Source organism: Dermacentor albipictus, chromosome 1, assembly GCF_038994185.2.
Source record: "Dermacentor albipictus isolate Rhodes 1998 colony chromosome 1, USDA_Dalb.pri_finalv2, whole genome shotgun sequence".
Lineage (NCBI taxonomy): Eukaryota > Metazoa > Arthropoda > Arachnida > Ixodida > Ixodidae > Dermacentor > Dermacentor albipictus.
In genome coordinates, this window is record NC_091821.1 from 408,594,784 (window position 1) to 408,621,623 (window position 26,840).

A 26,840-nucleotide genomic window follows, 5' to 3' on the forward strand; every position below is an offset into this window, starting at 1 on the left:
GTTAGTTTCGTCATTCTCAGTTTTGCTGCTTTCTTCACCGTAACTACTACGTGACAATACAGCGGAACAGGACAGCACAACAGGAAGGAAGGCGAACATACGCCTGTGTTCGTTTTCCTTTCTCTTGTGCCGTCCCGTTGCGCTATATTTCAAGACGGCAGGCTTCTCAACACCTGCAAAACGCGTCGCCTAACATTTTCCCACATTAAGTGGGGTCTGCATAATTTTTATCGGACTGTTCTTATTTTTCTGTTACCTTCATAGCACCGTGATTAGGTGATCAGAATAGAATTTTCTTCGCTCATAGCGCTTGGAGGCTGGTGACACAATAACGGTCACACGCATGTCCTGGAGTGACGTACAACAATCGTGGTGTAACGGATAATTTTCTCTAGCAATGTACTTATAGTTTCTTCTGACTTTCTTGCAGTGCTGGCGGTAGGAGCAAATGGAGCACAGGTGGTTGCGAAGTGGCAGCCATCACAAATGAGAAAATTGTATGCTCATGCAATCATCTGACCGTATTCGCCGTTCTCATGAATCCTGCAGACAACTTCAGCTGCACCGACATCGACGCACTAAAATGGATCACAAAGATCGGATGTGGCATCTCTATTGTTTGCCTCGTTACCTGCATTATTGTATTCACCGTGTACAGGTGAAGCATGCCGTTTTATTTGGTACACCGCTTTGCTCTACAGCAGTTTTAACAGCAAGTCCTGGTTCATGTTCGTAGATGTTGGATGGTAATCATGGCCTGGAAATGTCCACTACGGTGTGCCTTTGAAGCGCAGCTATTTTAGGATCTTCCCGCATTATGGAGATAATCTAACCGCTATCGACTACGCAGGTGCATAGTGTCGTCAATGTTCCGGCTCTCAGAGGTCGCGAAAATTTTTCATAAAATATCGACACAAGATAATCTTGTATGAGCTTATAAAGTGTTTAGTTGGGACCACACCTCCGGCACCTTTTCTGCAACCATAGGTTTCATGAATATCTAATTAGCCCTGGTCGATTGTGGCATTCAGTTTGAGAGTGTGCCATTAACAGACGCGGCTTCTCGATAATGCTTCGTCATCATTAAGTTGCTAAATCAGGTTGCATATCCTAATTGGGCTTCTCCTCACCGTAACGCAGAACCAAATGCTAACTCTCTGCTCGGGAATTTTGTCGATCGCATCACCAGTGTAACGGCAAATTAAATGCGTCAACAAGCCAATCAGTAGGTTGCTAAACACAGCTCTGTCGCCTTGCGAGTTTACTAGGAAGCCACTGTAAGGCTATGTCTACACTGATCTAATACAAAGGGACTCTATAAACCTTTTTCTTCAGTTTAATTGTCATACAATAAAGATAAACAATTAAGTACTGGAACCTTGGTGACAAAGGTTTAAGATATATAGAATAGTGCAATGAAGAAGCCATCAGCCAACGCCTGCTCTGATGCTATTTGCTTCGCACACCTTCATTCATTTCTTGCAGCTTAGAAGTATTGCAAGACGTTATGGTGTTTTCCGTTACCACATGGAACATTCAATCTAATCATGAGCATTGCACGGGATTGATGACTGCTGTCTTGGTTTGTCGGTTGTCGTTTGAAAATACGCTGTGCATTATTACATAAGTAAGATATGGTTCTCACTGATGCATTGAAGGAAGTTTTATTTTTCTGTTTCAGGCAACTAAAGGGTATCAGGAATACCATCCATCGAAACTTATGCTTATCGCTTTTGTTCGCTGAAATCCTTCTCTTGGCTGGAATGGAGCGAAGCATGGAGAAACAACCTGTAAGTTTTCACATTTTTGTATTTCATTGCCTGCGACTAGATTTCGAAAATTTCTGTGTCACTATTTAGAAAGGACTACGATTTCTTAGTATTACCCAAGGCTTTAACCAGCGCATGACTCGTTACTGCATGCTTTGTTTGCTTGAGCGCAACTAAAGCTTTATAAACATAACTGCGGCACGAAGTGATCCTCCTCGATATCTGTAATGCCGGCGTTCCGACTTTGGCAAGTGTTGCTTTACTCTATTGGAAGTGTCACACTAATTACTAGACCTGGAATTGCTATAGGATAATGCACATGGTTTTGCGGGGCATAGAATATTTCACGGAGACACAGAGTTTCACGGACATCGTAAATATACAGTACATCATCTACGCAAGCCTGTGAGATACAAGGAGCAATGTAACATGATAATGTGCAAGGATCCGGTGCTTATCTTTAGTTGCTCGAAAAGAAGTTTGTGTCCGGATATTTTTAGCAAGGCGCACTCTGGCTTTATTACGTACAGATCACTGCCAAACAATATTCATTGTGTGACTATAACAGCATTAACAATTATAGCAATAATCTCCAAGGCCAGTGTTCGAAATAGTTATGCATGGTGTGTATTCGAAGTGGTTTGTACCGACTTTTCTACTAAACACTGCAAATAAGCACGGACGGGCAATAAGTGCTTGCTTTTGGGTCGACAACACTCCAAAGAGCTTAAGTTCAAACTGTATATTTATAATCCTGAGTAGAAGTTGGAAATTGAAGTTTTATTCGGAGTTTTCTCTCAATTCAATGCTAGTCTGTATTTCATATTGGGCCTACTCGTGCATACAAATGCCTTTGGGTACATCGCATTTTGAGCACAGTGTAGTTCAAATTTTCGGAGCATGAGAGTTTGCTTTCTGGCTTTCAACAACTCAATTAGTTTTCGGAGACGCGCCAAGACAAGTTTTAGACTGCCGTGTAAAATTTAGACGCCTACATTATTATGCTAATTAGGTTCCCTGTTTAGTGGATCACTCCGCAACATTAAGTATGAACAAAGTATTTTTGAGGTTCTAGGCCAACCTTTTTTTCGTAGCTAACTAGTTTCATACCCTTGTAGCGTTGAGATACTACTGTGCTCACAATATAGAGATGTAGATTAGGGGACGGAAGGTGCTTGCGTACGCGAGAAGTAGGGGCCACGGTACTGCGCATGCGCATACCCCTACGTCTGGGGCTGAGAATGCTCAATACCGTGGCCCCTAGTTCTTGCATACGCAAGCAGCTTGCGTCCCCTACTCTAAAACTCTCTAACATCATTTTGACGTCGTGGTAGAATTAGAAATGCTGAAGCCGATGTAACAATTCGTTGTGTTGCCTAAATTTAACGCTTCTTTCTTTTTGTGTGCAACATGGTGAGAACTTTAAATAGGTTCTCGTGCTCACGTTACAACACTTTCTCAGCTCATGCCGCACTTATTTGTCTAAAGTGAAGATTATTGATGGGTCTAATACTTGTTCCGACTTGAAGTAAGCTCGTCTGTACATAACGGTCGAATAATTGTGCATGCAGGATTTCAGTAATCCAGTTATCTATTAAGTATGCAAGTAAGTAACTCGGGTGTATATCTGAACCTGAATTTTCGAAGCACCTTCTCATTTCGAAATATAGAGTAAATTATCCGCGAATGTGCACTTAAATTGTTCCCTACTATAGGCAATATTTTGGGGCGATTACTTAGTGAGCAACAGCTGCAGTCACTATTCAAACAAATAACAAATACCGAGTTTTTTTTTTCGCAACATGTAGGTAGTCTCCTCCAAATACTGAATATTTTACATCACAAATAACGATGCGGGCAATTGGTTAAGCTTCGTTGAGAGCGCGTAAAACAACGTGATCAAATAAGGTCAAAGGGATAAACAACGACGACATAGTGCTCTAGACTCATTTTCTTAGCAAAATCTGTTGAGAGTCAGCGCTGTGTCGTTTTCTGCTTTTGTGCTTGCTTGTGCGCTCTTTTTCCCTTTGCGTGCCCAAGCAGCGCGCCACACGTATGAAACAGAGCTATCAAATACAACAAAACGTGGCAGCACTTCTGTGAAGCTGTTGTCATGACCACTATCTTTCAAATAAAAAGGTGATAATTGGCATGAAGGGATCTGTTATGCTTTCAATGGCATTTCTCAATGCTAATCCCCGAACAAGGTAGCTGTAGTTTAATTGGTTCACATTTTTGTATCGCGGAACGAATAAGACGCTGCTTGTTTATTGCCAGCATTCAAACACAGGATACTGCACATACTTTTATTGGGGCTGGTACATGGTTTCGAAAAACTACCAAGTGTTTCTGCATCTGAAGGTCACTCATTCTGTCAAGGATTCGTTATTTATCTGTACGCAGAGAAAATAGGAAAATGGCGAGACAAACAGATTAGCGAGGTTCGTTCCCGAGAAGCTCTGAGCTATGAGGCACAAGGAAAGAAAAAAGACGTGATGAGAATACCAATGCCAAAAACTATCCTGCGACGGAAACTGTAAATTAAGGACGAATTGTCTTGACGCATATTACGGTTATTCGATGTCAAGGTACATGCGGGAACTGGGAAGCCCATATTCATAGCTCTCTTCTAACGTACCCACCTAACTGTCGCCCTTCAATTGGCTTTGCTCGACCTTCCGTGGCTCAGCTTCCGATTTCTACGCCCTCAAGGCTTTGACCCTTAGTGGTTCGGCCACTTCCTTTGCAAGGGCATTCGCCAGTGCATTTGCCTTTGCAGCTTACTTGCTTTTTGGTACTGAACCTACTCATGTGTTTTAGTGGCCGTGCCGTTGTGCTGCTGAGCATGAGGCCACAGGTTTCATTTTTGGCTGCAGCATTCCTATCCCCCCCCCCCCCCCACCCCACATACGCCATTCCATTCTTTATGGGCGTGTAAAGGACAATAGCTCTTGTACTGAGCTTCGAGTGAACGTTAAAGAACCCAGGTCGCCAAGGTTATTCTGTAATCCCCGTTATGGCAGTTTTCATAGCCTGATCGTGGCTTTGGGATGTAGAACATAACTTTTTTTTTCACCTTCCATTCCTGCTCTTATATATTCCCGTATGACACGAGCATGCGCATCGCCATCCTTGACTGCTTCTTCGGCTCACTACATGGCTTGCCTTTTTCAGTGTGAATTGTAGCGTTTTTCCCCCGACTTCTGTTTCTGAAAATGTGATCTGCATGCTGGCAAGCAGCAGAATGTCCGAGAATATACTATGGCTAATGAGTCCGCAGCCTTGACGATAGATCATCCACCTAACAACCAAAAGACTGTTGGTTAAATTCCTAACAGGACTGGTGGCGCAGTTTCATTCCATTTACTTCCCCGTGTCTTAAGGTGTCGCTTTGTGATGGGTGATGTTCGGGGCTTGCGAAAATATTACGATGCACAACAAACTATGTACTGAACAGAACCTCAAAGAGCGATTTAACTGCAACTTCGAACTCACTGATAATTGCGATGTCTTTCTTTTTGGGCGGTGGACATTAACAGGCGCACAATGGAACTGAGTTCCATTCCAATGAATGTAGATCGGAATCTATGATGAGCGACTTGTCGGCTTCAGGAAAGGTCCAAATGAACAATGACAGCGAAAACTTGGTGAGTCTTTCTACAGGCGACCACTTGACTACTGAATGAAACGGCATAGAAGGTCATAGGTTAGAGTTTAAATGCAATTGATGCCGGCTTTTTTATCGAGACACCCAGGCTGTTTGGGAACCTTCAACTGAGTATGCCAGTTTCCTCGATTTTGTCTGTCTCTGAAGCCTTCAAACGCTTGATGACCGGATGCCAACGTTAAGTGTAAAGTGATCCGTCCTTGGTATTCAATGAAAATGTCCGATATGTAGCAGAATACAACGAGCAAGGCTGGAAATACTTCTGTGAGATACTGCATGGCAGGTGCCATATTCGAACTGTAGGCTCTTTGTTGAGAACAAACGAAGACCTTTTGCAGAGATATCACCAAGCCGAACGAGAGAAAACGTGTTGAAAGCAGCAGCTGGCGCAATATCAAGTGTAGTAAATGTCGCAGTGTTTCACGTATTGTCAGTTGTGGTGGTTGGGAATGGTAGTAAGTATGTGTGTGTAGCTATCCTTTTAATTTCACGTTTCGTGTGCCGCTCGCATGTGCTCTACACCTGTAGCCAGGTCTGGGAGCGCACTCAGACTGCGATGAGAGGTAATTGGATGAAACCGGTCCAGTCTCCGGCAGTGCCGCGACACGAGGTCGATTGCTTCTCTCACGCTTCTTATTTTATTGTTGTGAATTATTCCCCGAGCCACTCTGTGAGTGCACTTCTACAGGAGCGCCTCTTATTGCTTCCTATTTATTTAGCTAGAACCGCTTCAGATTCCTTCATAGGAAGGAAAATTGTTTCTCTGATCTCGAATGACAGTAGCGTCATGTAGGGCCCGGTCGTTCTGAACAAAACTCTTTTACTGGTACGTCTTCCGTCGTGCGTTCTTGAAGCTTGCTTACGTCAAACTTGTGTTTCGTTTGCTTGCGTTTACTACCTTGAGCTCGAGAATCAAGCTCTTTTTTTTCACATATGTGGTTTTTTCGAGCTGCGGATGGTTGTCCCAGTACCTTCAACTTTGCCATAGTACTCCTAGTACAGTGGTGGAACCTTAAAAAGGCGTTTATAAGGTTGCATCAAATCCTCGATGGCGTCTCCGAAGAGTGAGAAAGACTATCGCTGTATGTGAATAGTCGATATAATCATCAGCCTTTTCTTGGCGAAACCGCTGGAGTAGAAAACGTGTTTAGACCTGCTCGAACAGGTCCAGGAATGGTCGCCCTTGTAGATTTAGATATCGTCAAAAGAAATAAACATTGAAACAAAAAACCATTGAAACCAAATTGATATGCATATATAACTACAGTGCATGAAACCCTGTAGCAGCACTGGTATACGATTCATTTTCGAGCCTTGTAGCTGTTTAGCTTAGGCAACAGTGTTCGTTATCAATACTGGTGTTTTTCCATGCTGCTGATCAGAGTTGAACTCACCGATGATGGTTCAAAAACCGCTGCCATAATTACGTCGTTCCGCCTGTCTCGGTCAAATTCATTTGAGGAGCAAGCACATGCTACAATGAGGGTAACTTACGTCCTCTCAACACGAAGGTAAACGTAATGATTTTGGTTACAAGATTATACAGCCGGATGAATATAAGTGAGGATTTTTGAGGAAATATAAGACGCATTTGGGCCGCGTTCTCTGTGTAATGCTGAAAAAAAAGATTCACATGCATACAGCCAATGTTCGATAATGACGTCCATGCATACATATGACACGTATACAGAACAGGCTCACGAAAATTATGTGCCGAGAACCTCACATGCTTAGTATGCGCCCACGCCACATCAAAATGTAAACACACTAAATTTGCTTCCTGGTGAACGGAAGCGGTGGTAGAATATAAGCTAGCAGTGGATCTAAGGTGTCTTGAGCGCCAGAGCGCTTCCGGATAGTGGTGCAGGCAGAACGCTTGGACGTGTGATATTTATGTTAGTACATTATATCCGCACAATGGTGACTTGCTGATCTTGGCACAATTGTTTATCGATCGTGAAGGAAATATTTGGCACTGACGAATGCTGAAGCTAAATATTTGGTCACCTCTAACCTGGCGCATGGCCAGATGCATTTCATAAGCCCTCTTGGAAAAGTTGACGCATCGTGGCTGGTGTCACTTTTGATGGCACGTAAAGGACAAAGTGATGACGTGGGTATATCGTGGTTGAAAGCCCAAAGGCGTAACTTTTTTAGAGCGCAGCTCTTTGGCGCCCGTTCCTGCGGCGAGCCTCGGCGTTGTCCCTCGTAACCGAGTGAACGAACACATCGAAGGATGAAAGTGAACTCGGAGCGCAATGAGGGGGGAGGGGTAGGTGAAAGACGGCGATAGCGAAGAGATCGCGAGGAGAAAAGCGGAGGAGGAGGTTGCAGCAGAAGCATGAGGAGGAAAACGGAGGAGTGTATTTTGAAAGCGTCAGAAGAAAAGCGTAGTGCCACGCAAGACGGGCTTTCCGGTGACGATGGCTATACGAGATGGCGCCAGAGTAGCTCGCGTCATCTCTGTGGAAACAAGACTCTGCATGAACGGAGGTGTGTCAGCGGCTGCTGCTGCGAATTGCGCCCACGCGTCATCCACTTGCCGCCTCCTGCGATCTCCCTATTAGCGAGACAGTCGCGCCACATTCCGTTTTGTTTTCGACGTGCCACACGAGACAGATTGTCGGTGCCAGCGAATATATCGTGAAATGAAAACATATATACAGCTGCACTCAAACTTCGCATTAGGGAGTATCAAGCATCGTAATCGTCGGTGAACTTTATTTCTTCAAGTACTTCTATGAATCTGTCGTCGTCATCGAACCACAGCGATGGCTTTCTTGTGATGGGTCATTCCTTGTGACGGTTACGTCATTCCACTCGTTATCCACTGACGGACAGTCCTTCGCTCAATCACTGTGAGATTTTTCACATTTCGAGAAGTCTGCCGTGTGTTTGCCTGCGCAGCACACACAGGCTCTAGATTGTCTGCAAATGTCACTCATGTGGACCAGCTCCAGCCGTTCTGCCAGGCTGCATAAGACTTATAAGGTCGTGCGCCACGTCGAAAGTGTCCACGTTAGCACGCGACGACACGCACTCACCCTTGAAGGCAGCCTCGACTCGATAAGACCTGCCAAGACCGAAAGCGCTTCCAATTGTTGTCACTGCTGTCGACAGACATCACCAGAATCTGCAGCGAATGCAGTGCGGGCCTAATTTGTCTAAGGCCAGCACGTTAATTCTTGTGTGTTTCCTTTCACTCACTGTCGCTCGGCACAAAAGCCTCAGGTAGCGCGCAGATGCCTTCCTTGTAAGTGAACTTGTTCGATGGAACAATGGAAACGGCAATTTAGGAGTTCATATCTGGGTCCTTGCAATTAACGAATTTGTACGGAGCTCTCGATAGCCTTCCTGTTTGCTTTCTACCTCATAAAAATGTCTCATAGCAAAGAGTGTCGCAGTTTCACCCGGAAGGCGAAGCATCGATCGCGATATCAAATTATTACACTGCTGTACTAAGTAAGGATAGCAGTCTTATCGTCCGTATAAACTTTTGAACAGTCACTTAATGACTAAAACACAAGCATACGTTGTCACGTGCGCACAGACAAACATGAAGACATCTGACTTGGATACCGTGGACACTCGCTATCGAAGCGTTGCGTTAGGAATAGTGCCAACAGCATCGAGGGAATTGCCCTCATGCTGCTATACTCGGCCCTCGGCGCGCCTATAGACTCAATGCCCGCCGCAAATCGCTTTCAAGATGGGACCCGTGATACCGTCTTCAGCCGCGCCATACGCCTCCAACGCCGGAGTAGAACGCCCCACCCTGCTGACTTGCGTGCGGTAGAAGACAGTCCGCTTCCTGCCCACCTTCCTGCACTGCGTGCGAGAGATCGAGTCACCATCCTTGTCGGCTCGTCGGGCCCGCTTTCGTTCGTACCCACAGCACATGCTGCCCGAGGTGTGATGTTATCGCACTCGCACTTTATACGGAACATCACGGCAATGGCGACGCCGACGTCGACGGCGCGAAATTTCTTCGAGAGTCCATATAATTGTCATCGCAATAAAACTGCAGATGAACTGAAATGGTGCGACGTACATAGTCGTAAAAGTTTGCGTGCTTCACGCGGAGTTTCAATGGTGCATGTAACTCGGATGTTCTCAGTCAACACAATACCTGATATAACCCATGCCTAAGGTTTACTTCTAGGCAAATTACTGTGTTAAGACACTCGGTCTATGTAACACGTAGCGCCACAGGCGCCATCAGCTCTAAGTGTAGCGCGAACTGGAAATAACTAATCAGGACAGCTGTCATGCGTAAATTACAATCCAGCGCAACGGCCGGTCAATGCGCAATCGGTTTGTAAGAATTCAGCAATTCTGGAGGTGCGTTTCGGAGCCGGAATCGAGTTGATCTATTAAACTAAGGCAAACATTACATGCTACAACGCATGCGAGTTGCTTTCAAGTACTTCGCTCTCACGCGGATTTATGCTGATATTAGATTGACAGACGTATTTTTCGCCAGCCGGATGTATCCTGCGCCATCGTGGCCTTCTTCCTTCACTTCCTCTTCTTGTCGGTCTTCGGGTGGATGGCATTGGAAGGCTGCCACATCATCGTGCTCCTCTGGAAAGTGTTCAACCAGAAGCGCACGTACTACGAGAGGTACTACTTCGCCGGATACGGTGAGCGCACATGGAAGCTATAGGTTGGCGTACTCTCTGTGTAGAAGCGGTTCAGTAGCTGCAATCAGGTGCTGCCATGTCACTGTAGCGTCTTTGAAGGGAGCATTTGAATATGGATTGTATACATGTGATTGCTGTTGCTTGGCGGCCCGATGAACTTCTCAATTGATGGATTAGCTCGAGATTCATTATTGTGTGATGTTTCTGACGTACAAGAGGTGGAACACGTGAGTTTTGTTTATTGAAATGAAAGTAAAAAAAAACAGATGTGGTCGCCTTATAATGGCGACGGCTACTCCTTTTCACAAAGGAGTAGCCGAGCCATTGTAATAATAATCATAATAAATGATAATGAGAGAGTAAGAAATAATAATAAGAGAGTGATAATAATAATAATAATAATAATAAGAAGAAGAAGAAGAAGAAGAAGAAGAAGAAGAAGAAGAAGTGGTAAGATAAGTAAAATCAACGTCATAGGCTCAAAAAATTTAAAGCATACAGTCCCATGCGCAAAAGGACATATAGAAATGAAAGGTCAGGACAACTCGCACCCCACTGACCTAAATATGCTAAGTGGCATGCCTTTTTAACAATACAACGTGCACGCGTCGCATTCTCCGTGTTAAAGTGTAGCGTACGTATGAATATCATCCGCATTATAGTCCTCACCTGCTACCAGCAGAGTTGGAGACGATAGCAAAAATCAAATGATTTCTGCAAAAATCAGCAAAAGTCGACCGAGTATTCACGAAAGTAAAACATTATCGTGAACCCTAATTAGCAGAACGCTACCTTTATGATTAACCTTTCATAAAGACGATGATGAGCCGAAACAGATACAGTACTCGTTTTGTTTAGCCGAAGCTGCGTTTCATTGCTTTGTTGTAGTTTATTGCGTAACGATGTGAGATATGTACCTCAACTTTTTTTTTCAATTACAGGAATTCCCCTTTTGATCGCAGGCATCACTCTTGGTTGTCGATACGAGCTGTACGTTAAGAGAAACCCAACCGATCAGTTGTAAGTCTTTCAAGTGATTGCAATTGGCGCTAATAAGGCTGGCATTCGCGATTGCTTATCGCATTTTTCATAATCCCGCGTATACGCTACCCTCGTTTTTACCTTTGCAGCTGTTGGCTTCCTGAAGAAAAAGGCGTACGGTACAGTTTTATCGGCCCCGTGGCAGCAGTTGTACTTGTAAGTATATTTGAGCTGCACAGAATGTTCTAAAACATGTTACACACATGTGGCAATGTTCTAAGTGGACATGATTGTGTAAACCACAGACAATGTCGCTATCGATGGAAAGCTAGCACTGTACGTGTTTATATCTGCGGCAACTTTTTCTACTGAAATAAAGGGTACCACGCGACCTTGCTTACCTTCGCGACTGGGCTATGAATACTATCGCAAATTCGGAAGCAGCAGAGAGCGAGAAATGAAGTGGCCTTGCTAAAATGACTAGCCGCTGTACGTCTCTTCATGGCGACGTGTCTCTGACTGTGGGAGTAATGTACTAGCCAGCGTGAAGATTGGCTTACACCGAACCGAACCGCTTCAAAGCTGCGCTGTCTCGATTTGCTAGGTATCCTGGGAACTCGTTTTCAACACAAGTATTTAACAGTTTGGTTCCTCTCAGTCAACTTCTTCGCTGAATAAGTTCCGTACGATTCTTCAGTGATCGGTAATGAAGTGTCTGGGTTAGTCCACGTGCGCGTTTCGAGAGAGAAAGAATGAACATTTTTATTGGGTGAATGCAGCTTTGGAGAGGCGTCCTCATTCCAGAATGAACAACCGGAATAAAGCATTAAATTTTCGGCTACGCGCGTTCTGGCACCAGCGCGTTAACGAAACGAAGAAAAGAGAACCGCTCCAATAAGATTTCTGAATTCCTGAGGCAATTAAAGAACGCTATTTATATATGCATGTGCAAGAAGCGGCTTAGTTCTTTTCCACCGCTGCATACGCTAGGTAGCTTTTGGTGTTGGTAGCTTTTAGTCCGGCGCGTTCAGGGGAACTGCACGCATTGTAGACTAGTAGATGCCTAGAGCGGTTGCTTACACCACAGCGTGGTGAGGAAACTAAATTTAACTAGTTTCAATTAAATTTCAAAATTTCAGTAATGGGAGAACTTTCATTAATAATTTATTAACTAATCACTTTACAGCACACATCGCAATTTACAATCTTACTGTCCTTAGTCCCGATAAGCACATTTTAGAATCGTTGTACTTGTTTCGTCGAGACTACACACGAAAAATATTGCACTACCCATACAAAACAGACATTATGACAATTCTCTCTTTTAAAAACATTATGGTAACGGAACCGACTACCACAAGATGCTGCTACCGTAAGTGGTGGTAATATTTTCTTATTTTCCCTCTAATAGTGTAGAAACTGGTAAAATTCTTTTTTTTTTCCGCTGTTTATTTATTGTGTCGTGTGCGATTCTTGCGCAATCCCTGTTTAATTTTTTTTTATTTACTAGCATTTTTTTGTGCTGTGTTATTTGCTATGCCATGTATTCCCCACCCCGTTCCACTACGCAATACATTGTGGCGAACTAAAGCAATTTATAAATCGTAGCCACTGAGTTCGTAAGGCGTATCCAGCTGGAACCAATTCTCAGGATAACCAAGCTTCAAGATATTCATAACCGATGTGTGCGATGAATTACATTGGCGTTCCAGCAATTTTGCACTTCAATGCGAGTTTGGGAGTAAGTCCCCGGAATTAGTGGCTTAATACCGTCGACTATTTGTACCGTAAATACGGGTGAGCACTACAATAATAGCAGCCGCGCGGTTATGTCAATATGCTCAACTGCATATGACGTGTAAAAGCATCGTGCCGCTTTCGTGAACTTGGCTTGGCTAATTAACCCTCTTGACTGGGCAATGTCGGAAGCAGTTGGACTGGAAACCACGAAAACACGCAGGTATTAGTGTGGAAATTAACACTTCGGAAAACAGGAATCGCAGGAACATCAGCTCGATAAACAAAATAATACTTTCTTGCAGCTATGGCTGCACTTGTCGTCTGCCTTCCACAAATACCGGCGTATAATCGCTATCACGCTATCACTGTTTTCAGCATGCTTCTAGTGAACGACTACATCACCACTGCAGTTCAAAAAATGCTGATAAAGAATGTTCTATGGCGTTTTCCGCGTTACCGCTTCATCATTACACAATATGACCGGTAAGTTTTCAATTGGGTTAGCATTGCATTGGGTAGGCTTTTTAATGGGTACCATCAAAATTGGTTGTCGGTCCCTTTGAAGGGCCCCTCACCAGGCCCCATAGCAAATTTCGGTTATACGCTGGAAGTTGTTACGTGTCCCCTAGGGAGCATTCTTCCGCAATTTTTTTTCATATCGGCTCATAAATAGCTGAGATGAAAATATTTCAGTGCCCTGAACCCATGATTCCGGAAGGCGAGCTCCACTGCAAAGCGAGACACTCTCTCGACTTGCTCCGTCTAGCCTCCGCAAACGAAGTTCCTTCCCTATGTTCTCCCTTACCGGATCTCGAGGATCGCGTGACGCATACGTCACTGACCCCGCCTTCACTTTTTTTTTTTTCAGCTCGCTTTCTCGCGGCGCGGCGCACTTCCGCTGACGGCGTTGCGCGCGAGCTGTTGTCATTGTCTCTTCTCCCGCAGCGCACGATTTTGCGCGCTGTGCACGAGGACACCTAACTAGCGGTATAAATCAGTGCTACACAAATACTGAGGAAGACACAAGCGGATCAGAGAGCGTGATCCCGCACTGGAACACGGTAGAAAATGACATAGTTTCGTTTTCTGTGCGTGTGACTGCATCACGTGGTAACAAGCAGACGAAACGAAAATACATCTCTCTTGCTGCGTTGCGAAGTAACGCAAAAGCATGCAGACATTCGGTTTTTGTGTTTTGTTAGTTCTCTAAGCTTTAATTCCTCTATTCGAACAACCTATTACAGAAATAACAGATGTTGCTTTGAATAATTCTCGAAGTCACGTGTCAGCACGAGCGACGTCACAACACAAACGTGTACGTAAGCGCACTAGCACGTGTGCGTCATCCTGCGGCTTGGAGCATGGCGGCCGCGAGGAGAAGGAAAAACGGCGTTCGGTTTAAAATTTTAGACCTTTCCGCGGCGCGTGTAGATGTATTACTTTGCAGACACGATAGTTGTCGCGGATTGTGTGCTCGGCGATTGTCAACTCAATATGGCCAGACTTGGTGAGGAGCCCTTTAACGGACTCGATCCTCTTAAGAAATTTCGGATGTCGTGTGGCATCCTACGTGTACCCATGAAAGCCTCCTAAATAGCCTCAGCCGAGTTGTTGCCCTTACGAGACGATAGATACAAGGTGTCCAGCACATGGACTTGCCAGACTGTGATTTGTACAAAGTGCCTGAGACGGTGGAGCGCGTTCTTGTTGCGTTTTCCCAATATGACCGCGAATGGTAGGCACTGACCTCTTCATTAGCACCAACAGCAACGGCATAGATAAATGGCCCGTTGCCGATTGGCAACAGGCAGTTCACTGAAAAAGTGCTACTTGGCCTTTACCCGACCGTATCAACAAAGCGAACCATCGAGGTTCTCTTTGAAACTCAAAGCTGCATATGGGTCCCTTCAACACGAACCTGCTTTTAGTCGCATCCTATGCTGCCTATCCTCGTCATCGTTCCTCATGCCTCTCTGTTTCTGTTCTTCCATCTGAGCAGAGTAGTAGGCTACGGGACTATCACCCCAGGCCAACTACTCTACTTTTCATAAAATAAGTTATGCCTTTCTCGCGCAGCTCAATTTGGGCGCACTTGTACTGGTGCTTTGGAAAATGTCTCACGTGCGCTGCGTAGTGGAGAGGACGACGGCAGAAAAAGTTCAGTGAGTGTGACTCCTTTGTTGTTATTTTTTTTTCGAACACGCAAGGCGTTTTTACGCAGAGAACTTTCGTTTCCTTTGTCCCCTTTATTTAGGAACTGGGTGAGAGGAACCTTCATCATGCTGCCCATACTGGGCATGACCTGGCTCTTCGGTTTCCTCATGCTTGGAGATAATAAGCTCCATACGGTTGGAGCATATTTATTCACAATCTTCAATTCCCTTCAGGTGAATGGCCTTGATGTTCTTAACTACTTTTGTTGTTTTCGTCATTCATAGTTTTCTCTCTTCTGGGCATGTAGCTAAAAAACACGTTTCTTTATCCATGTTTTGCTCTATTTACCTCGTTTTCCTCAGTCATGCATGTTATCGTTTTTTTCGCTGTAGGTCCCTTTAGTGGAGCGTTCAGAATTCTCCTACATACGTATCAGCTTACAGGGTAATATTTCGCCCTTTGCCTTTCTTTGAATTGATAAGCCTTTTTTTTTCAACACGATTAAGTTCAGGTTGATTGGGCGGCAATAGAACCTACTTGTCACGAGCCAATATTCAAGCAGAAAATAGAGTCCTTACTCTGTCGCTTTCTCGTGCGGTGAAATACTACCACAGATATCGAAAATATATAAATGATAACAACAATTTTTTATACGATGTCAGCTACGTCTACGTCTGCAGCACTATGACCGTGCAAGTACATGCACGAACACTGTTCGTCATAACAAAGAACTTACAAAAATTAAGAAATATTTGATAAGTATTTTACAGTGCTATAACATGCATAAGATCGAAAAACGAGGTACATGGGGCAGTATAAATATTTGAAGAAACAAGCCGAAGGAATCCCTGAAATCTGGTGTCTTTTTCTTAAACCATGGCTGATATGACGCAGTAGATCGGTATTTTTCCTTGTGGCTTCCGCATTGCTATGGTTTCTGCATTGTTAGTTAATATCTCTGTAAAGCTGAATGTGCTAAATGAAGTTGTGTGATTTTATTTACACCGAAAGACTACTCAGGACAATTCATTATTCATTCATAATAGAACTTGGATATTCTACTTCAATGTAGAAAAATGACATGTGCAGTTATTATCACTCTGCAGGTAAGCATAATTTGTAATGTTGTCTTGGTATACGGGGCAGTCGATGGGATTAGAAAAGGACGAACACAGAATATGCTACCTGAAACAGCGTAAGCATAAAGTGGCGCCTTTTGTGGTTAGCTTCGTGTGTGCGCTTCGCATGTGTGACTTAAAAATGAGCTCTCCGTATGGTATTTTAAAAACGACCTTGCTTTTTGCGAACCTCGGTGGGTTTTCGTAAACCTGGGTGCTGCGGCGCGACCGTTCTCTAGCCGACTAGGCCAACCAATCACAGCGAAGAACGTGCGCGCCTGACATCACTGCCACTGGGTTCCTTGCACCACCACCAGATGGCGCTCGCTTCCGCGCATCCGCGGGATTAAATGACATCCGAAAATTAACAGCCGGCTCATTTCAAGGCAATGGCGGGGTTATTTATGAGGAAAAAAATGATAGGCGACCCTAATTTTTGACTTAGGTATCTCTTATTGGCGCTCGTACCTTGGCATTAGTGTTCTTTAGGTTAACTTCAGGCGAACGCAACGCACAAACCGAACTCGGAGGCGACTGTTTCCCAATAATTAGCTGGTTCACTATCATGCTACCTTCTTGTGTGTAACGTCATTAGTGACGTCATTACTTACGCTATCCACATTCGGATTTCCCGTAATATTGCAAAGTCACGCTGACGTGGCGGGTCCCTAAAGTCTACAAGTCTGTGTTTTGGTGAGCGCTAATCAGTTATTTGTAATTAATTCTAATTATTTCAGACACTTCCGTAACTGAACTTGTAACTAAACTTATGCTGCGATATCATATCTATAATGAAACTCATGAGTCTTGTACTGTAGTATATTTTTTTCTGTTTTGTTGTGTGTTTATTTTTTCTTAATTATTTTGAATGTCCTCCCCGGTCGCCTCGCCAGCATGTAAACCGGAAGTGCTGCACGAGAAACAAGAGTGTCACTCGATGCCCGTGCTACTAAAGCAGCCTGAACGCTAGCCAGATGGAAAAGGAGCTGGCGATGAGAAATTTCCACTGAAAGAAAGCTGAAGACAAAAAATGCTAAGCCACAGGATTAGACGATGTTCCTTCCCATTAGGCTGATTAATGAACTAGAACTAAAAAGCAAGGAAGCTCTGTCGAAAGCAGCAGAAAAAAGCTTACGAGCTAAGCGAACACTAAACAGCTGGCGACAAAGCAGAATGAACATAATTTATAAAGGCTAGGGGAAAAGATAGAATTCACTCATGTAGACCGTTGACCATTACGTCGGTAATATAGAGGTTCGCAATGCAGGCGATTAAATTAAAACTGCAAGCATGGGCAGAACATAATGCCATATTGGGAGAACTTCAGAATGGCATATGAATCGGTAGATGTTTGGATGCTAGCATATTTGTTCTTACTCAGTGTATTGAAATATCCGAAAGAAGGAGACCGTTGCATATGGCTGTTTTAGACGTTACCAACGCGTATGACAACATAGACCTCAGCATGTTGTGGGATTTCCTGGAAGGGGAAGGCTTAGGCAACGACTTATGCAAGTTTTAAGGGAGATTTACCGAGAAAATTCCGTTTGCGTTGAATGGGAAGCAATGAGGAGAAATTAAAAAGTTGATATCACCAAGGCACCCGTAGAGGGGTACCCTTTATCCCCACTGCTGTTTATGATGTACATGACAAGGATGGAAAGGACGCTAGAATGAATCAATATCGGGATTAATCTCTCATACAACCAGGCGGGCACAATAGCAGAGCAGCAACTGCAATAGCAGAGCAGCTGTTTTAGACGTTACCAACGCGTGTGACAACATAGACCTCAGCGTGTTGTGGGATTTCCTGGAAGGGAAAGGCTTAGGCAACGACTTATGCAAGTTTTAAGGGAGATTTACCTAGAAAATTCCGTTTGCGTTGAATGGGAAGCAATGAGGAGAAATTAAAAAGTTGATATCACCAAGGGACCCGTAGAGGGGTACCCTTTATCCCCACTGCTGTTTATGATGTACATGACATGGAAAGGAAGCTAGAATGAATCAACTTCAGCAGCTTCGACGTTTGTTTTATGCGGACGACATTGTGTTACTTGCTAACAGGAAAGTTATATGTAACGTCTGGCTAATGTCTGTGGACAGGAGTGTGAGAAATTAAGATTAAAATTTAGCGTTATAAGTCTAGTTTTATGGTATTCAATGAAAACAGTGAACAGGAAGTGTCAATACCGGGTCAAGAAATAACTCGGGTAAAATAATATAAATACCTTGGTATATTGATAAACGTAGGCAATAGAAATATGGAAGCACAGTAAAAAACAATAATAGCAAAGGGGAAGATAAATGCGGCCACATTGAAACGCGGAGTGCTATGTTGATACAATAGGTACAATGGTTCTAGGAGTTACATTTGGAAGTGTGGTTGTTTGCTTCAAGTCAGGGTAGCAATCCGGACTCGATGGGAGCCAGAAGTCAGCGGGACGTCTGGCATGGTGCGCGCACGGGAAGACTACGAATGAAGCTGTGCAGGATGATATGGGCAGGACAAGCTTTGAAGTGAGGGAAGATCAGAATAAAACTGATTTTGAAGAACGGCTGAGGAATACGAAAGAAATTAAATGGGTTGCGAGAGTGTCCAGGTATTTCTACAGGAATAACTTTGACTCACAGGGGAGGAAAAGAACTACGAAGCTTACCAGCCAATATGTGGCTGGTATGGTAAGCAGCATGGTAACAAAGGTCAAATGCAAAGTCAGAGAGGCTGAGACAATCTTATGGGTGGCGGCAATGGAGAAGAAACCTGCTACGAATAACTACCTAAGAGTTAAATCGAAATCAGGAAAGGAACAATTTATGAAAACTCGAAAGGGAATTAAGCTCCTTAGCTTCCGAAGCGAGGTCAGAATGCTTTAGAACGCGTAGTTACGAAGCGAGGTACACCAAGGAAGAAGCATGTGCTTTCTGTGGTGCAGCTATGGAAACGATGGAGCATGTTTTGTTAGAATGTGAAGATATCTACCTAGCTGTCGGTTTAGACTCATGTGGCCTCCTTGAAGCCATTGTATTCAGGGATAGCACGGGGAAAGTAAACATGTCCGCAATATAAATTAGTAAGAGGTGATTGGAAGTATGGCGGCAGAAAATTAGGGGGACCACAAACAACGGAGCCGTGCAAAAACAAAGTTTCTGGTGGTGGCTCAGAAAGTTGAATGCTGGGAATTCTGTCTGTGCGTGCGTGTGTGTATGTGTGTTTAAAGATAGGTAGGATATTAGGCAAAATAAGAACAAGACCTTTGTGGCAAAAACCACCACCCTGTTTCAAAAAGTACGCTCAGGGAGAGAGAGATAAACGGTATGGGAAAGTCAGGGAGGTTAACCGGATGAGATTAAGGTTTGCTACCCTGCACTGAGCGAAGGGTAAAGGGAAACGAAGGATGAAAAGAAACAGCGGAGAGAAATAGCTAACTAACGGGCAAAAAATTCACGCTCATAGCGCCCATCTATCAGACCATCCGCGTCGGCGGCGGCCGTGTGGGGAAAGAAAGAAATGAACCAGAAAGAAAAAAGGGCTCCAATTCACGATGTGAAAGTGGTTGGCCAGCGAAGCTGTGGTATCACCTGATCCAATAAGCCAATGTGACGTAGCCTTCAAATGAGTCCAGCCTAGCCTCAGGACGACGCCGTTGTGCATATTGACGTTGTTGTTCCAGTCTCCGCTCATCATGTTCACGCTGCTCTTCGGGAGTCCTAACTATGCGTGGCCTTTCCGTGGCGTTAGCAGAACGCAAATGAAATCAGTGGCTAGGCGGGATCTTCTCTTAGATCTTAAAGTGTAGTTACGTCACTTCCTGCTTCGTATGCTACATTTGCCGCTTCCCCGTAACTTCATCTTATGCAACCGTAATCTTTACCGAGAAATGCTTGCGGTGAATGATTTGCGCGAAGGCGAGCTTTCTGCGGTTTTTCCTTTATCTAAAGGGCCGGCGCTGCCGCTGCCGCGGAGGAGCGCAGGTGAGCGCCATCTGGAGGTGCTGCGAGTAACCCAGTGGCGCACGCGACACGCGCCTCCTGCTGTGATTGCTTGAGTTTTCTGGGGCTGAGATGAACAAATCCCGGGTTCCCGGTCATATGCGGCTGCGCTGTAAAACGCCAGGACCCCCCGCGGTCGGCATGGAGCGCGCATCTCGCGTTTGACGGCCTGCTCAATGGGCTGTCTGCCTGCGCCGTCTGCTTTATCGGTGGGGGCGCTGATTGCCAAGAGATGTGAACGTGCTTTCCGCTCTAAACAATGAGAGCGCACAAACTCGCGTTTCAATTGTTTAAGCACTTTCACAAAGCTCCGCTGTATGTAGATTACAACTCGTCGGATTTGATGTTTTTTTTTTTAATACGGACTTTTAGTTTCTTTGTGCTGGCACTTTTTCCATGGGGGAGTGAACTAAAGTAGTAGCGAAATTTTCTTTCGGTAATATAACATTTCATCACCTTGCGTGCTTGCTACATACTGAGCATTGCCTTGTAACAACCTGCGTGACGAATTACACATGGAAACAATTCATTTACAGGGACTGGGAATATTTATTTGCCACGTCGTCTTGAGCAAGAAAACAAGAGAAGCTATATTCAGGAGTCTTGTTTCCACGGGAAGCCTGGTGAAAGGATCGGTAAGCACTATCATATAGCATCTTCAACTACACAAACGCTCTCTGTGCTTTCTGTTAACGACTGCTGTTATGATGAACATATTGAAACTGATTATGAAATGCGCACTGATTGCCAAATAATTTTTTATTCATGCCCTACATTATACTGGTAGTTGAGCCTCAAAATGTCTGCAAATTACGATGTAATGTTAAGCTCTGGTCAAACTGCCCCATTAGAAGGTCCAGGGTATCAAAGTACTTGAATAAGTACCCATTCGCTTCTTCCAGCGCACACAATATCGCCTTACAAGCATAGTATTTGCCTCAGCTTGCGTTGTTTTATGTGTTGGAAATAGCGAATGAGCCGTAAAATCAATTTATTGACTCTCCATTTCAGGACTTGCGCAGCAAAGGATAAGGTCATTAACACTAAAACACCTGTAAAGTATTGATCACCCCCACTTTTCTGAGCTGTCGGCTAGTTTCGTTAAATATGCATGCTTGTTGCAAGCATTGATATGGACTCCATAGCCGTGTTATAAGATTACAAAAGAAGGGAATGAAGAGCGATTCCCTCGGTACGCAAGAATGTGATCATAATGAGGCAGCACTAACCTTTGTCCCGTACGCAGTCTTTGAAATGAAGATTGAGATGCGTTCATGAAATTGGTTTTTATAACTTTAAGTGAGCGTTCATTGTTCTGTGTCTAACCACGTCAAACTGGCAAACTTATATATGTTATATGGTAAAGCCGGTCATCAATAGCAGGTAACCAATGCTCTCACTTCCGTCAGCATTTAATCTATGAAGAAGCGAGGCTATGTGCAGCCTGTGCAATAAGAAACTTTGTTTGGTGGCAGTCTGCCTACATGGCATAGCTTGCTGTTCCTACCTTGATACGTGATTCTTTTCGTTCGTGCGGCGAAAACGCATCAGTGCTGCAGACTTCACATGGGAAAGTTGGAGATCCATAGCCTCAAAGGCGCTGTAAGTAAAAATGCTTTCAAGAACAGGCGGCAGCTTATCATTGAGCTAACGAACTAGTGGCGTACGGGCCGACCTGTAACTATCAGCTACTACATGTGAAAAGCTTTTTTTTTTCATTTGGGCTAGAGCTGTTGCCTGATTTATGCCATTAGGTACCCGCAGACTTCATCAGTTTCTGTGAAAAAGGTCACTGAGTACTAATACACTTCCCTTTTAAAGCTGAGCTTTGTATGTCTCACGCCCGCCATGAGCGTAAAGCGTGGCTGCTGCTGGGTTGGTCTGCATTTCGCAGGCTATATTTGTAGACATCTTGCTGTAGCCTGAGTCACTCTTAGCTGTCCGTAATTTGGGGACATTTATCATGGAAACCATCGAGACCCAGTATTTTATGGGTACTTGCCCGTGATGTGTATATATTCGTTATGCACTCAGAAAGCGCACAATTCTCCCACGCATGCAGCGGACAACGGCCTACACAAACACGTAAGACGAAGCTTCGATTTCTGGGTACGGTGGACGGCGCATGCGATTATTGGTGGCTCGCGTTCGTAGAGTTCTAACTGCGTGGTGGCTTTCGTGTCATTCTGCAGATGTCGTCGCGGCCATCAGGTTCTGGATCCTCGTCTACCAAGACCACTTGGTACCCAATCTCCTTATCATCGAACTCTACTTCCCACTCCTCGTCCTCCTCTAAGGACTTCCCATCAAACGATGCCGAACAACCCTCGCAGTCGTTCAACACTGAAGCTACGTCGTGGACGCCCCTCCAGTGGTTGCCCGGAACCCGCTTCAGGTACAACCTGCGGCTGAATGAGCCTGGCGCCAGGCCGCTGCGAAGCAGAGTCCGCTTCGACGGAGGGGACCAACGCGGCCAGCCTGCCCTCGCCAAGTTCCGATTGGCCAGAAGCATCGTTGTGTGACGGACACCGCGCGAAACCCGCACGCACCTGAGGCACCTGTTCCTGCGGCGCTGACTGGCATAGCGGCTGCAACCTTTATGTGACACATTTTGCTTACATACGGAATTTCGCGGAAAGGTTGCGCGAATCTTGCATCACAGTGTTTCCGAATGCAGTGTTCGCTGCAAAGCTTCGGCATGAACATATCGGGGTTCATCATGAACGTTAATTCTTTCACCCTAAGCACGTATGCTAAGTTGTCACGTAATTCAAAAGTATGTTAGCGTATTGATTATGCAACCAATGTGCGGCTAGCTCTATAGCGCTGTAACGCAACAATATATTGCACTGCTTTGTCTACTCGTCGGCTTGTCGTGGACTAAAATTGCAGTTTACTTATTGTAAGAAGTGCAAATAGTAGTGTGAGTATGTGCACGACATGCCCTTGACGAATCAAGCTATCAACAAGTTCGAGAAAGAGTCCTAAATGGGCGTGAATATTTGGCCGAAAAGAAGATCTGGTCGGACGCCGTTAAGAGCAGTCTTCGCACGGCCTTCCGCACGCGGGCGGACGTCCGAAAAGCTGCACATCCACCCGTTTCGGTTTGCACAGTGTGGGTGGAAGGCCATGCGGATGGAACGTAAGTCGGCCCTAACAAACAGCTTTGCAGAAGGCGGATAGCTACGATGACTGCAAAGATGTCAGGGCACTAAGCAGCCATTGATCATGTCATTTGGCGCCAAATATCTTCCGCTTAATCCAATAGATAAACTCGTAAAAAGGAATATTGTTCGAGCTATCTCAAAGCATCGTGTTTGGTTGCTAATATCCCTGTTTGTGTAAAAGGATAAAATCTTTATGAACGTGAAAATCACGAATTAAAACATTTTAATTTTTGGGCCCAGATGAACACATAACTGAGTTCAAGTGTGGTGCAAGACTCGCGCATATCAGAGCTCCCGTTTCCTGGCAACATTTTCTTGGTACTTTATAATATTATGTCACCCGACGGGTATTCAGCCAACATCATGCACATAAAGTAGGGCAGGTAAAGTAGGGCATTCCTTTTTGCTAATAATTTCTGTCATTGACTGTGTAGGTGGAAGGAGCAATTATTCACACCTTGAAGTGCATATAAACCACCTATCTCTCAACGTGAGCACGGGAAAAGAAGTGCGTCTAAAAATTATTGTTTTGTAAAGCCTTATTTTGTGGACCTTTAGCTAGCCGTTCGATTCACTTGCATCATTTACTACAGTTAGGTTACCGTAGGTTACCTAACCGTAGTTAGGTTACCGTAGTTAGGTTACCACTACTCAATGCTTCTTTAGGAAGCAAAACATTAAGTCAAGAATTGCGGCTGTAAGCCGCGGTTTGTTACATATACCTTATGTTTCTAATTTGACTGTCCCTTTATTATATTGCAGCACCCGTTGTATAAACAGACTGTCACACATTGCAAAAAGGAAACCAACAGAGTCATTACCGCGATGCTCACTGTGTTATATGTCGGCGCAAATGACCACAAAAACACTTTGGTGTTTCATTTGTCCATTTGTTTTTACACGTCATGATACCCTCCTAACTACAAGGTTGAACATCAACATTTTGTGCAAAATTTTGAACAATGCGCAATCTTCGTATGAGCGCAACGTTCTGGTCATCATAACAGCTGTCGGACTTGGCATAATATCTTAGAAGCCCTACATGTTTTCTGTACATATAGGAAATAACAAGCGGCCCTATGTGTGATTAATCGTTCACGTACAAATCTTTGAATGTTCATGTAACTGGCCTGAAACGTATTTTTGTGAATCAAAGGGTGAATCTGTATATCGCATGGTAAGTTCCATAGTCAGCGGAAAATTCAGTGCTTACGCAACTAAGAAATCTTGAATACCTTAATTTTAATAAGGACAGTGGTGCATAGAGACGCTAAAGGTTACAATAACAAATTTGTTCACAATAACCGAAACGAAGTTTTATATGCTATCATGACCTGGCTCGTTGATTTGTTCGTAGCATCGTCTTAATTTTTACGGCACTACCGGGTCAGCCTTGCTGAATTTCACTCAAATTTCCTCCCGGTGCATTCTACAATAAAATGTGTGACCGAAAACTTCCTGAGTGCTCGCGTTTTAGGATTTAAAAAAATTTGAACGGGCAAAATGAGCCTAAATACTACAAAACATATTTGAAACACACTCAGAGGCGCGTGCACTGCGCCATTGCTGTGTTACAATGCAGAAACTTCCTTTCGTCAAATCGAGCAATAGAACCCGTCCTACTCCGATGTGTGTGATGTTGGCTCAGAGTCTGCAGTACGTTTTCTTTTGAGGGATGGTGAGCAACCGCAAAAATACCTACTTTGCGTGACAAAGCAAACTGGTAATGTGGCCAGCGAGTGCAAGAACAGTAACCTCGATGCATATTCAGGGTGTGGGACCAGGTAGCTTAAGCAAGCGTTACTCTTCACTACGTTCCTAAAACATAATTAGTCGATACCGGCTTATATCAAATGAAATCAAGTTGTTTTATTTGCTTCGATCATGGTTTTGCAGTCAGCGTGCTCTGGACTACAAATTTCGCGTGAGTACTGTCTTTCTCAGATATTTGCTGATGCAACGCTGGTGCATGTTCTGACAAGGTTCATTTTAATTCACTGCCAGCATACTAGGAAAGACAAATCCAAAGAAACTGACCAGTGTACCGAGGTCCAACAAGAATGTTCCTTTCCTCGCTTTCCGCCATAATTATATACCGATCAATAAAATAAAGAGAAGAAAAAAAACATTCTTTTTTTCTGGCAATAAGAACCAGCACCGGCGAACAGAGACCATTGAAGGGCGTGCGTGCGGGCTAAGTAGTGGGGGGGCGTGCGACTGATAATTTGTATGCCAGAAACGCACAAATGTCCTCCGTGCGTGAGGAGCACTATGTAATAGGTCAAGCGGCAGGAACACCTGGTAGGCTAAGACAGCTTGATTGCCCCCTTATGCCGATAGCTATTGGCAAAGAGGAAATCAAAACAAAGATGTTTTCTCTACCTCTTTCCTGCGGTATTCTTCAGGACCAAATTCAGCGGGTTCCAGATAAGCTTCACACTGAATTCCAGCCCCTCATAACGCATAGGCTGCTGTTTACAGGCGAACTTCTGCCACACATTTTTTTTCATCCAAGGCTTAATCATAAGATGACATTTTCTTGAGTTCTAGCCTACCTTCAGTCATTGTCCTACCTACGTAAGCATTCTACGCACGAAAGTGCGATTAAATGTTTTAGAGGATCTATTTGTTTTCCTTTTGTCACTTTTGTCAGCATAAGCATGGCTTAGTTATTAAACAAGAAAGTATATTTGAAATGAATTTGAATAAACACGCCACAACTCGAACCCAGAGTTCCTCGAAGCCATTCTACGAGCGCGCTCAATTTCCGTTCACCTCCGAGGCAGCACTAGTCAGGGCTCAGTCCTTACTTTAATTAAATCATGTGTTCTTCGCTTATTTTCTTCGTCATCAGTGAGCATGGCCACTTTGTTGAAATGTAAATACTTACATAACATGACTCCACTTCTCTGACTGATGTGTAGCAAATCAGTAACGTTAAATATGACGGAACCTTACCGTGAGGTTCGTGTCTATAGGTATGGTGTGCTAGTCAATTTCTGCTTTTATTGTTTGTCCTTGCACTTCCTTGCGTTTTCCGGGCGCAGCCATCGACTCTGATGTATTTGTGATGTGTAGCTCCTAAGTTCTCATCTGTTCATTAAGCTCACACTGAAAAATAAAGTTCATCCGTTTTGTGTCACTTGTATGTACGATGTGTTGGACGCGTACGTCATACGCTTTGCGCTTTCGTGTGTGGCGTGTCTGTGCATGCACTATTTTGTGTTCTTTGTGGTTGTCCGGTTTTGTGCTCATACGCCAAATATGTCCACCAAATGTGCCTTGAGCGCAGGACGCCTAACATTACTTCAAAGTCCCCTGTTCATTTAAGTGTTCTTCATAACTGAGTTTTATGCACACGTTTGAGGAAGTGCATGAGCTTGAATAATATCCACCTGTAACTTTTATAAGAACCGTGTTTTATTCTCCGCTTGAGCCTTTTGCAGCAGCATCTTTTTGTACAGGATGGCCCTTGCATGTCTTTTGTTCTGTCGGCATGAGAAAGTAGGTACTGTAGGTCTGCTTCTTCAAGTGGTCCATAATCAAGTTTTGCATCGTTGTATTTAACGTCGGTGCCCTTGAGAGAACCCAAATATTTTCTGAAAGGGAAG

General features: G+C 44.3%; 2 protein-coding genes across 5 annotated transcripts in view; one reads left to right on the forward strand and one right to left on the reverse strand.

Annotated features, from left to right (window-relative positions):
• LOC135918181 (adhesion G protein-coupled receptor L3-like) overlaps nucleotides 1-26,371 on the forward strand; it is a 127,887-nt gene extending 101,516 nt beyond the window's left edge. For 2 of the 4 annotated variants that reach the window (XM_070532193.1, XM_070532190.1), the window contains 10 exons: nucleotides 431-658; nucleotides 1,682-1,790; nucleotides 5,309-5,416; nucleotides 9,920-10,079; nucleotides 11,021-11,099; nucleotides 11,210-11,276; nucleotides 14,877-14,962; nucleotides 15,055-15,187; nucleotides 20,599-20,697; nucleotides 22,255-26,371. In XM_070532193.1, the coding sequence (XP_070388294.1) occupies nucleotides 431-658; nucleotides 1,682-1,790; nucleotides 5,309-5,416; nucleotides 9,920-10,079; nucleotides 11,021-11,099; nucleotides 11,210-11,276; nucleotides 14,877-14,962; nucleotides 15,055-15,187; nucleotides 20,599-20,697; nucleotides 22,255-22,584 (1,399 nt within the window). In that variant the 3' untranslated portion in view covers nucleotides 22,585-26,371. The remainder of the gene's footprint in view (nucleotides 1-430; nucleotides 659-1,681; nucleotides 1,791-5,308; nucleotides 5,417-9,919; nucleotides 10,080-11,020; nucleotides 11,100-11,209; nucleotides 11,277-14,876; nucleotides 14,963-15,054; nucleotides 15,188-20,598; nucleotides 20,698-22,254) is intronic. The other 2 variants (XM_070532192.1, XM_070532191.1) reach the window with 2 other exon arrangements.
• The window catches only part of LOC135918182 (lopap-like), a 57,058-nt gene continuing 54,509 nt past the window's right edge, over nucleotides 24,292-26,840 (reverse strand). Inside the window, exon 7 of the mRNA XM_065451854.2 lies at nucleotides 24,292-26,828. Coding sequence (XP_065307926.1) covers nucleotides 26,650-26,828 — 179 coding nt within the window. The 3' untranslated portion in view covers nucleotides 24,292-26,649. The remainder of the gene's footprint in view (nucleotides 26,829-26,840) is intronic.